This window comes from Triturus cristatus, chromosome 1_2 (genome assembly GCF_964204655.1).
Source record: "Triturus cristatus chromosome 1_2, aTriCri1.1, whole genome shotgun sequence".
NCBI lineage: Eukaryota > Metazoa > Chordata > Amphibia > Caudata > Salamandridae > Triturus > Triturus cristatus.
In genome coordinates, this window is record NC_140580.1 from 1,163,733,919 (window position 1) to 1,163,746,512 (window position 12,594).

General features: G+C 51.2%; 1 protein-coding gene across 3 annotated transcripts in view; it reads right to left on the bottom strand.

Annotated features, from left to right (window-relative positions):
* Nucleotides 1-12,594, bottom strand: part of GPR107 (G protein-coupled receptor 107) — a 254,849-nt gene that overhangs the window by 64,178 nt on the left and 178,077 nt on the right. For all 3 annotated transcript variants that reach the window (XR_014965462.1, XM_085613975.1, XM_085613973.1), the window contains exons 15-17: nucleotides 6,523-6,572; nucleotides 4,879-4,962; nucleotides 4,020-4,141 (exon numbers count right to left, since the gene is read on the bottom strand). Coding sequence is in view for 2 of the 3 variants with exons in the window: in XM_085613975.1 (XP_085470101.1) it covers nucleotides 4,020-4,141; nucleotides 4,879-4,962; nucleotides 6,523-6,572 (256 nt within the window). In the remaining variant the exon portion in view is untranslated. The remainder of the gene's footprint in view (nucleotides 1-4,019; nucleotides 4,142-4,878; nucleotides 4,963-6,522; nucleotides 6,573-12,594) is intronic.

Sequence of the window (12,594 nt, forward strand, 5' to 3'; positions counted from 1 at the left end):
TGCTGTTGACCCAATCCTGGTTTGTTAGCCAGCACTGCAATTGACTTACAGTGCCCTCTGAGATCTGAACGCAATCTGACAGATTCTCCAGATGATGTGCCCACTGGAACTTCAGGTCCCACTGCATAGACCGCATATGCCACCTGGCAGGATGCAGGAGGCCATGAGACGCAGCAGCCTCAGGATCATTCGGACCAAAACACGGGATAGAGGCTGAAAAATAGGAATCATAACCCGAATAGCCCAGACTCGCTGCTCGGGAGGCTAAGCCTGCAACTGCGTCATATCCAGAACCGCTCCGATGAAAAGGAGCTTCTGAAAGGGAATCAGGTGTGACTTCTGCCTGTTTATAGTGAACCCTAGCGAATGCAGGAGGTCTGCCGTAGTCTGGAGGTGGGAGACGACAGACTGGGGCGAGCCCACCTTCAACAGCCAGTCGTCGAGATAGGGAAAGACTGGAATCCCTGATCTGCGCCACCGCCATCACTTTCATGAACACCCGAGGGGCGCTGGTCAGGCCAAAGGGGAGCAAGGTAAAGTGCTCGTGGCCTACCATGAACCACAGGTAACACCCGTGGGCCGGCAGGATGGGGATGTGAAAGTAAGCATCCTGCAAGCCCAACGCTACAATCCAGTCTCCAGGGTCGAGGACAGACAGGACCTGAGCTAGTGTCAACAATTTTAACTTCTACTTATAGAGGAGCGGTTGACGTTCTTGAGATCCAAGATAAGGGTGCAGGCCTTTGTCCTTCTTGGGACCAGAAAGTAGTGGGAATAGCAACCACAATCTACTTCTGGGGCAGGAACTCGCTCAATTTCTTTCTTGGCCAAGAGAGTCGTAACTTCCTGTTGGAGAGGTGCCAGATAATCCTCCGACATGCAATGGTGCGGAGGTGGCATGGATGGAGGGGCAGTCTCGAAGTGGAGGGAGTAGCCCTTTTGGACTATCTGCAAAACCCACCTGTCCGACGTGATGGTGCGCCAGTGGGGGAGGTGATGGTGAATCCTGCCGCCCAGTGGTGATTGGTGGCCCTAAAAGGTCGGAGTAGGAGTGTTTGAAGGCTGCTACAGAGGGGGCGCTGGTGGACTGGCCAGCTAGGTGGCACCCAGACCCACGACGGTGGGTCCCATGTCCCAGGCCGTGCAGGGTCTGCACAGCTTGCGCCGGCCTGTGGCTCTGGATGGAACGTGGCGGGGCACCCCTTCCATAGCCACGAAAGGGGCGAAAAGCAGTCTGCGCAGGGCGGGTGGTAGAGAGGCCCAAGGACTTGGCTGTAGCCCAGAAGTCCTTGAAGCACTCCAGCGCGTTGTCCGCTTTGTCGTCGAACATGCAACTGCCATCAAAAGGCATGTCCAGCAAGATAGCCTGGACATCCCCGGAAAAAACAGCCAACCTCAGCCAGGCGTAGCGTCGAAGGGCTACGGACGTTGAAATCATCCTGCCTAGCGAGTCGGTGGCGTCCAGTCCACATCGGATGGTAAACTTGGCTGCGTCTCTCACCTCGGCAACTGCACGGGAGAGCAGGGCCCAGACCTCCGGGCACTGTGGCAGCACCTGCACTACCTTATGCCACACAGATTGGGTGTAACGGCCCAACAGACATGTGGTGTATACCGACCGCAGTCCCAAGCTGGAGGAAGAAAACACTGCGTATGAAGCACCCTCCTACGTAGCCATGGTAGGAGGAGACGGCATGCTATGGTCTGGGGAGGTATCCAGACCACTGGCTTCCCCCAACTCCCCTCTCCAGTCCGGTTCATCCAACTGGTCAGCTAAAGTATCTACAGACCCCTTCCAGTCCCCCACACCCTCCTCTGGTTGCAAATCTGGCCTGTAGGAAATACCAGAGTACAACAGAGGTACAAAAGTACAGCTCGGCGCTGGATCCGACATCAGTCGACGTCGGTCCGGCTCCGTGTCCAAGTCAGGGTGGAGGCCAGGGTCGACTCCGGCTGGGGACACAACCGGCGTCGGGTGTGGACATGGTGACGGTAGAGGTGTTATAAGGTCAATTAGTTCTGATCTGGATCCAGGCCTGAATCCAAGGAGACCCTGCAATGCTGGGGCCGGAGCCGCTGGCGTCAAAGACCCAGGGTTCCCAGCTGAGACCACGGGGCCCGAAGATGGCATGCATCGCCTCGTAGAAACTCCTAAGCTGGACAGTAGTTGCTCCGTGTCCCGGAAAGGGAGGGAAACTGAGTCGACCCTTCAGGCTCCTCACGCGGAGCCGCGGGATGGGCACCGTCCGCATCCCTCGTAGCTTCGGCCGACGGACAGGGAGAAGTCAGAAAGCAACGAAGCTTCTTCGACCTCTTCTTGTGCTTCGACTTACCTGAAGAGTGCGAAGACTTCGATGACGAGTGGTGGTGACTCCGCGACCAGGACCTCACGGCACGGACTTGCGGGCCTCGAGAAGCTTTCCGGACCACTCCCGCAAAGACTTCGGATTCATGGTCCGGCAGGCGGAGCACGACTTGGGATCATGGTCACGCCCCAGGCAACACAGGCACACGCGATTCGGGGCCGTAACCAACATCAGCTTGCGACAGGTGTCGCACGCCTTGAAGCCGGCCCGAAGACGACTGGACATCCGTGCATGCACCAGGAGTCGATAGAATCAAAAACCGTGCCGACAAAAGTCGCAAAAAAGGCGTGGAAAAAGAAAGAACTGACGTCAGCCCGCGAATGCGACGTCTAAGTAGATACTGCAACGTCATTAGGGCGACCACAACGCTAACGACGAACGCGGAGTCGACTGTCACCACCTATCAACGCGCAGGGGTACTGCGGACTAAAAAGTTCTCCGGATCCAGTCTGACGCCTGGAGGTAATTCTCAGGTAAGGAATCTATAACCAATTGTCTCTTTCAGATACGATAGAGCAACACTGCTCATCACAGACAACACAAAACAATCCCAAATAGGCCACACTGGCAACCTGTACCCTGCTAACCAGACAGCAAAGCCTTAAAAGATTAAGCATGCTATTTCTCAACAGTGGCATGGTATAAGAGCACAACTGGTCATTATGCACAACACAAACACCTATGAAATAGACCACAGTACAAACCCACACCCTTCCAACAAACAGGGTAGTTAGTGAACATCCAATCCGCCAAAGGGCTTTGGTGTCTCATCAAGGATATTAGGAACTATAACAATTCAACTAGTGTCTACTGTGGTGGACGCTAAGGCGAGGACAAGAACAGGAGGCCATGCTCAGGGAGAAGATTACACTGCACCCCTGTTACCTGCCTTACCCAACGTGCCTCTCCAGATCTTTGAGGCAGAGGAGCCTTTTCACCAGGACAGAGCAGAAAAATAGATTTAACTGTCCACCCCCTGCCCTAGCCTGACCCCGAAGATCCTTCAGGGAGAGGTGCCCTTCTACTGGGACAGTGCAAGGACACAATGAGATTTACCTGCACTCCCCAACCTGCCCCTCCAGATCTTTGAGGCAGACTAGGACCGAGCAAAAGCAGGCGACATGCTCAGGGAGAAGCAAACAATGTACATGCACAGTGCGCCTTTCTCTAGGTACCTCCCCCATTACCTGCCCATGCCTCCCTCCTTCAACCTGTACCTCCAGACCGGAGGCACAGGGACCCCTTTATCCAGACAGAGCAAGAAAGGGAGGTGATTACCTGTCCTCAAATCCTTGAGGCAGAGATGTCCTTCACCAGGACAGAACAAGAACAGGAGAACATTACCTGCCCTCCTTAGCCTTAACCTATGGATCTTTTTCAGGGAGAGGAGCCCCTTCACTGGGGCAGAGCAAGGCCAGGGCGTGATTTACCTGCTCTCCCCAACCTGCCCCTCCGGAGGTTTCAGGCAGACGTGATCTTTCACCAGGACAGAGTGAGGACAGGAGTGTCATGATCCAGGAGAAGCGTGCATTGTCCACTCACACTGCACCTATCTCCAGCCACCTCCTTTGTTACCTGCCCTCCCTTCCATGCACCTTAACTGCAACAGAACAAGTGCAAAAGGAGATGCTCAGGAATCACAATTCCACTTACACTGCATCCATCTCCAGGTCATCGTCGTCCTGAGACAGCTGCAGGTACGGGTTATCAGACGCTGGTCGAAACTTGTACCCGGTCAGCACAAAGAAGAGCAACGTGGCCAACTCATCCAACAGCTGCAGCAGAGAGGGTCAGAAAACAAGTATATTATTCCATTTTAATTTGTCCTGGTGTCTGCAACACATCCTGCTCTACCAGAGTTTGTGGTAGCAGTCTTTGCCAACGAGTCTTTGCAATGCACCAAGCATCATCTGCAGCATTGCCCTTTGCAGACAAACTTTGTAGTGCCTGGACCTGCAAACCCTCAGCTTGGACGTGGAATGCTTGGAAGCAGTGAATGACCTCTCAATGACAGCGAGGGCTCAAGAGTCTGAAGCTCCTCATGTGCAGAGAACTAGAAACTCACAGCTCTGACTTGGCACCAGTCACGGTTTAAAAAAAACAAAACCTTCAGGTTCCGCTGGGCTATTAAGAATCATTCAGCACTAACCACCGCACTACAGAGGTTACCACAGTGTTTCTGTATCTCGTGGAGCCTCGCCACCCATCAGCACTATAAAGCTTGCCGCAGTGTTCTGTATCTCGTGGAGCCTCGCCACCCATCAGCACAATAAAGCTTGAAGCAGTGTTTTCATCCCTCATACAGACTCACTGGTCATGGGCACAATAAAGCTTGCTGCAGTCTGTACATACCTCAGTCTCATTAGCCATCAGCACTATAAAGCTCAACTCAGTGTTTCCATACCTCAGTGCCTAACTTGCCATCTGCACTAACGTTTCCTGCAGTGTTTAAATACCCCATAGAGCCTCGCTAACACTCGGCACTATATACTTCGCAGCAGTGAACTCATACCTCGTAGAGCCACTTCCACTGGAAGGGCACAATGATCTTGATGAGGATGGCAATGATGCGGGTGCAGTAAATGTAGCAGACGATCTGGAAGGAGAATGAGAGACAGGAGAGTGGTCAAATCAGTGACAGCGCATGTGCTATTGTACGCTACGCTACAGGCAGAGCACATCTACAGTTCTGCTCAGGAGTCAGAGGACATCTACATGTCTACACAAGAGGCGGAGTACATCTACAGCACTACAGTACAGCCAGGGCATACAGGAGTGTGCATCTATAGCTCTACGGTGGAGCCAGAGCGTGTCTACAAGAACGGCAGAGAACATTTACAGCACTAGACTACAGCCTGGGCGTACAGGAGTGTGCATCTATAGCTCTACGGTGGAGCCAGAGGACGTCTACAATAACGGCAGAGTACATCTACAGCACTAGACTACAGCCTGGGCGTACAGGAGTGTGCATCTACATTAGAGGCAGAGTACATCTAAAGCACTAGACTACAGCCTGGGCCTACAGAAGTGTGCATCTACACTAGAGGCGGAGTACATCTACAGCACTAGACTACAGCCTGGGCGTACAGCAGCGTGGATCTATATCGCTATGCTGTATCAGCTTTCAGCCAGTGTAGTCCAACTCTACACTAAGACGAGACACGTCATATGTGACCAGGTTACAGTCAGCCTCATGTGCATCTCTACACTCAGATCCCTGCAATCACTGAACAGCTTTTAGTCAGCGTAGTCTATAGCTCTACACTCGGATGCTTGCAACAAGGGAACCTCTTTCAGTCGGCAGGATATACAACCCTGCACTCAGACAATGCCTACAATACGTCAATAGCTTTCAGTAGGCGTAGTCCACATCTCTACACTCAGACAATGCCTACAATAAGTAAACAAGTTTCAGCCTGCGCAGTCTATAGCGATACACTCAGATGATGCACAAGATGTGTTCAGTTCACACCCGCATCGTTTACCACTCCACACAGACAATGTATGTTAAATGTGAACAACTTACATCTGGCAGTCTAAAGCTCTACATTCAGGTGACATGTCATATTCGAACAGGCTTACAGCCGGCCTCATTTATAGTTTTACACTTAGAAGAAGCATGTCATAGAAGAACAGCTCAAAGTCAGTCATCGTCCACAGCTCTATACTCACAGTTGATGCAAGAACACCTATCCGGTATCGCTTCCAACCCTACACTCAAATGATTCAGCTCACACACATTTGTATTCATAGTTCTACATCCTCAGATGATGCATGCGATACACGAACAGCTCACAGCAAGGCGCATTGCCAACTAAGGGAGGTGTCACACCATAACTCGTGACTCAAAAGACTTCTTAGAAGAAAAGCAACTTGCAAGCATCCAAGCCCAACACTAGATGGTAGGAGATGTTGAGCATATGCATCTACAGCCACACATGCTACGAACAAACTTCCCAGTGCAGAGGGATGCATACAATATGTACACAGTGCATACCAGTCCTCACCTACCTCCGTGAACAGGCCTTGCCTATAGCCCTGCTCGGATCGAGGGTGTGACTATTATTCACTGGAGTAACTCTAGTCTACAGCTACCTCGCTGCACGCCTTGTCCTGCAATTCTGTTCCCAGTACTGGTGTGTTCCAAACAACTCACCATGACGTAGTAATGACGGAACAGCTTCAACTTCGCTAGGTTAATCGCAGCTGTAAGGGAGAAAGAAATAATGGAACAATTTCAGGGAAAGAAGCAAAATAAATCAGAAAATCCATCACGGTGGTTTCACATTGAATTGCAAGTGACAGAAACCACCAGAAGTTTCATACTGACAGGCATGCTCCAGAACCAAACAGGAGTGCACAAGTGACAAACATCTTCTGGAATCTACCCGGGAGTGCTCTTGGAACCCAAATGGAGTATGCTAATAACAGGCATCTCCTGCGATCTGCCAGCAGGCTGCCTCTAGAACCCAACAGGAGTTCTCTAGTGAAAGGTATCTCATGCGATCTGCTCGTGGGTGTCTCTAGGATCCAAAAGGATTGTGCTAGTGACCAGAATCTCCTGGGATCTGCAAGGAATACTCCAAGGCTGAGTGTATAAATGGTCAGCCTAGGAACCAAAACCTACCACAGGGGCTCCGGTGACTTTGATCTGCTCAGTCTCTGCCAGTAATCCAGAACTCTCCAAGAGTCAGAGCCCAGGAGTGACTGGCATTTCCTTGGGGCTGAAAGTGTTGCTGAGATGACAGTAACCGGCATCTCCTGGAGGCGGACAGTGATCCAGAACCCACCAGGAGTCAGACCTAAGAGTGAATGGAATCTCCACTGTGATGCAGAACCCGCCAGGAGTGCCCGAGTGGCTGTCATCTCCTGGGGTCTAACAGTGATCCAGAACCAACCTGGAGCGCCGAAGGCTTTTACAGAAAGTGGCATGTCTGGGAAGTCACGGATTCTCAAAATATGCTTTACTAACCACAGGTGCCACACTAAAACGCTTTAACACACACCTGTCCCACTGAATTCCAGAAAGGACACTTAAAATACAAACACAGCATTGCTTTTATTTAGGTCACAGAGATTTGCACAGCCTGCTTTCAAGCATTAGTCTGGCATCAAAGCAATGTTGGGAGCAGCCAGAAAATAAAATACACCCCAATCTGAACCATATCGCAAACAAGGAAGTTACTTACCTGTTGTAACGCTCTTTCTGGTGGATACTCTAAATAACCACAGATTCCTCACTTTTAGAATATTTTGAGGTGCTAGACTGGATCAGGAAGTTTTTTTGGCATAGTACCTGCACACCAGAAAGTGGTGGCGTGGGACTTTGGGCCAACCACGTTCCGCCCCAGAAGTGACTGCGAGAGCTGCATATATGCACCAGCTAAGCGTGCGATGTCAGTTTCTTTCTTAACATTGTGCTCGCCCTCAAATAAGAAGCCCAAAGGCAATTATCTGTACAGACATCTAATTTGGGATCTTTTTAGATGGAAAGAGGCCATTCAACAGAATGAGAAGGTGGGAGTGCCGTGAGGAATCTACAGTTGGATACAGAATCCACCAGAAAGTGTTGCCAAAGGCAAATAACTGGTTCTTCCAATCAATACTTATAACTTTAAATTCCCCAACTTTAGAATACTAAAGCAGTAGCCGCACCTTCCGAAGTCGGTGGGTATGTGGAATGACTCAGACAAAAACGTCCTGCAGGACCGAACAGCCAATATGTCTTTCCTGTCTGCTCTGGCTATCAAGGCATTAGTGCTTCGTGAACATGTGCACTGATATATCCAGGACAGACACCATCACTTTCAGGAAAACCTGAGGGGCCTTGGTGAGGCTGAAGGGGAGCACAGCAAACTTAAAATGCTTGTGGCTCAACTTGAACCGCAAGTACCACCTGTGGGCCTGCAGAACAGGAACAATGAACAAGCATTGGCATAGCCAATAGGTCTCACCTTTGGGGCCTTATAAGTGTTTAGCCAGAGCTACTGACTTTGCCAATGTCTTTAAACTATGCTGTAGAGAAGTGTGGCTGCTGTGCAGCTTGCTGAAAAGTTTTAATAAAAGTCAGAAGCATTTTTGTTTCCTTATATATGACCAAGAAGGCATTATGTACAACTGAACGACCATATTAAAACAAGTATTTACAATAAAAAATGTCCTCAGTTTTCTTTTGTTCTTGCAATGCTGGCAACTTGTTTCTGCCTATTCCAATGGTTGTTTGTTGAAGCTTTTTTTTGAGGGGGCATAAACAATCGGAGGGTGAAGGTTGGGAACTAGTACCTGTATTATAACACTAGAAGCGGCCAGATGCTAGGGGAGAATCAACAGATGCCAGATTCTGAGAGCAGGCTGAGGTGGTGCTGAGGGATTCTGAGGTGGTGGTGGTGACTGGTGCGGAGACGATGCTGAGGTGATGCTGAATGATACTCGGGTCTTGCTGAATGATGATGTGGTGGTGGTGTACCAGTGCAAAAGCGAGGATGTGGTGGCGCTGAGTGAGGCCGTGGTGGCGCTGAGTGAGGCCGTGGTGGCGCTGAGTGAGGCCGTGGTGGCGCTGAGTGAGGCCGTGGTGGCGCTGAGTTCGTTACACTGTGCTTAAAAACTGTTGTGTAAGGGGAGCTGATTTCCGTGTGAAGCACTATAATGCCCTTGGTTCAAGTTTGCGCTATAATTATGCGGGACAGGCAAGCGGTTGTGGCCTAATGTAATGTAATCAGACAATATCAGGTGAAAGCACTAAGCCCGGGAGTTGTGTGCGCACGCACGCTAAAAGGAAGTTAAAAAAATAAACACGCGAGTGGTGCACGCGGCAAAAGTGAAAGCAGCTACAGCGTCCCGTGAGTGTAAGGGTGCCCACAAGCGAGAGAGGAAAGCCAGATGGCGGCTGCGCCCGCGTGCGTAACCGCAAGCTTTAGGCCACAAGCAAAAACTTGTGGTCGGATTTCTGAAGCCCACTCACTAAATGTCTTGCCAGACCAGTGCATGCGCTGGCTCAGGCGAGACCTAAAAAAGGCATCCTGCAGGCTCAACCCTACCACCCAGTGTCCTGGATTCAGGGTAGACAGAACCCGGGCCAGCGTGAGCATCATGATGCCCTTCCGCAGGAAGAAACAGAGGTCTAAAATAACTTGAAGACATCTGCGTTTTTCGGCACTAGGAAACAGCAGGCGTAACATTCAGTTCCAATTTCCGAAGCCGGGACTCTCCTTCCTTTCACCAAAAGATCTTGAACGTCCTACAGCAAAATGGACAAGTGCTCCTCCGAAGCTAGCAGGACATAGCAATGTGGAATTATCTACAGGAGCCACTATTTGAATGTTACAGCCTGCCACCCATGGAGAAAATGACTGATTCTGCCACTCAAAGTATTATTGTGTGCTGCTAGTTGCAAACTAAAATGGCTTGGAGGATGCTGCAGGAGGGGCGGGGGACTGGGAGGGTCGCTGTCCCACTGGGCCGGGATTTTGTCTTCAGGATCTCTGGCCCGACGGCGAAACCGGTTCTTGGGGTGGTGGGCCTTGGTGTTGCTTGCATGCAATTCGCGGGTGATGCCTTGAAAGGGGCAAAACAGTTGGGGATACTGCCTTGAGTGTGGAGAGACAGAGGGACTATGTTGTACCTCCACTTTCTTTGAATTGCTTTGAGGAATCAGCATTCTCGCCAAATAGGCGATAAGTAACAAAAGGAAAGAATGATGCCTGAACATCACCCAAGAGGCCTGGTAATCTCATCCATGCGTGTCATCAGACCACCACACTAGTCCGGACTGCTCTGCCTAAACAGTTGGTAGTGTTCAGCCCTGACCTCATGACATATTTGCCTGCATCCTGGTCTTCCTGAATAGCTTGCGCCAGGATGGCACGAAATTGCTCTAAGACTGCAAGCAAGATCCCAGCATCCATGTGCCATACCAAATTAAAGTACCCCTCAGCAGGCAGCTAGGGTTGATGGACTGAGGCCAATACCCATTTGCCGAATGCCTCAATTCTCTTTAAGTCTCTATCTCGGGTTGGGGGGTGGGGGGGGCACAGGGAATCAGCTGGCACAAATCCTGCTCTCTGGAGTAGGGTGGTGGGTCAAGAAGCAGGGTCTTCCGATTGTCTGTCTTCATGCCTGAGGTCTATTTACAGGTGTGCAGGAACAAGTTCAGGGCTTCGTTGAAAGACAGCCAGGGCTTGGACAAGGACTGCCTTCAGTGAGGACATTGGTTTTCATCTTAGATGAGAACCGCAAGTCCAAGACTTTGGCTATCTGTCTGAAGACTATAGTAAATGACGTTGTTTCTTCCACTGAAGGACCGGAAGGGAACCCAGCCCAGTGTCAGGTAAAGTGTAGTGTAATCAATTGGTCTCATGTAGGTCCTTCAGGAAGGCCCTCAAGACTTGGCTTTTCGGCTAATGGAGCTGCAACACCCCCCCCCCCTCCCCCTCCTCCAGCGCCTTGAGAATCAAGGGCAGTTTGGACACAGCTGTGTGCTCCTATGTGCAAACACAGGCAGTGTGCACAGCTGTGTGCTATGTGCAAACACTGGCAGTGTGCACAGCTGTGTGCTCCTATGTGCAACCATGGGCAGTGTGCATAGCTGTGTGCTCCTATGTACAACCACGGGCAGTGTGCACACAGCTGTGTGCGCCTATGGGTATCCCTGGGGCAGTGTGCATAGATGTGTGCTCATGGGCAGCGATGAAGCCCAGATTCCCTCACCCCACAGCCCAGGAACCTTCGCATTGGGTTGGGGGGGTGGGAGGGATAGGTGATGGCCCCACAGCCTAGACCCCCGCGGCTGGATGTGGCATCACACGACAAGCGACTGACTGTGACCCCCACACTAGGCCCTCAGCACTGCCCCCGCCCCCTCGTCGGCACTAGCAGCATGCGGACTCGAGGAAATTCCGCTCAGGGCTTGAGACGCAGCTTAATGCACAGAGCACATGCCCTGCATGAGAAGGAGCCCGGGCCCCGCACTGCACCCAGGGGAGACCTGCACTGGGAGAGTCGGGGACCCGACAATCACCATGGCTCACTGCTCTCAACCCCTCAATGTTCACTCATATAGCCCCTTTATATATAGTGGACATAAAAATGCAGCCGGCCTCAAACCCTCAATGTTCTCGTGGGAGAGAGGTGTGAGGGGCACATATCCGTATATATTTGATGTAAAAAATAGGCCTGAGCGGTAAATTCTGTTCCGCTCGTGTAATTTGCAGAATTTGGGTAATTTCGCGTTCCGCGGAGAACGCAGAATTGCCAAAAATTCCACGATCCGCAGCTTCGTGGGATTTTTGGCTTGTTCGCGCTTTCAAAATGCGTGTTCGCGAGATATTTCCCCCTGAGCACGCAAACAGCGTTCGCGAACAGAAAAAAAGCATTGCGAACGTGCGGAACAAGCAAGTCCGCGTGTTCGCAGAACTCTGCGTGCTCGGAGATTTTTTACCATTTTGCACAGCTTTGTGTAGCGCGACTACGGAAATTCCGCCCACCCCTAGTAAAAAAAGCGCCATTCTGTTCTACGCGGAGACCTTATCCATATCTCTGCCCTCGCAGCCCCCCGTAGAGCCCGGTCCTGATTTCCTTGATGTGCAATCATGACACTCAGCCCTCAACCCCTCAATGCCCACCTTATCTGTGTATGTACAAGCATGGTCCTCTGACCTAGACCGCCCCCTGTAGAGCTCTGTCCTTCAGTGATCAATGTCCAGCTATGGAGCCCTATCCTTAACCAGTTTATGTCCAAACGTGGCTCTCTGCCAGCAACTGCACCCTATGAAGCCCTATCAGTCACACCTTGATGACCAAGCGTGGCTCTCGTCCCTCAACCGCACCCTATAAAGCCCAATCCTTCACACCTTGATGACCAAGGGTGGCTTTCTGCCTTTAACCTCTCAACCGCACCCTATAAAGCCCCATCCTTCACACCTTGATGACCAAGGGTGGCTTTCTGCCTTCAACCTCTCAATCGCACCCTATAAAGCCCCATCCTTCACACCTTGATGACCAAGGGTGGCTTTCTGCCTTCAACCTCTCTAAGCACCCTATGAAGCAGCATCCTTCACACCTGGAATGGCATGGTGAGCAAAAAAACGATGGATTGAGGCCCAGATCTCTGTACTGGGGTGAATGTATGACATTGTTCTGCATTCTGTCCATCAACTGTTGTTTTTGCATTTGTCACCCCGAGTGGGACGGGTATGCTCAGACGTGAGTCCTGTGACACTCAGCCAGTACT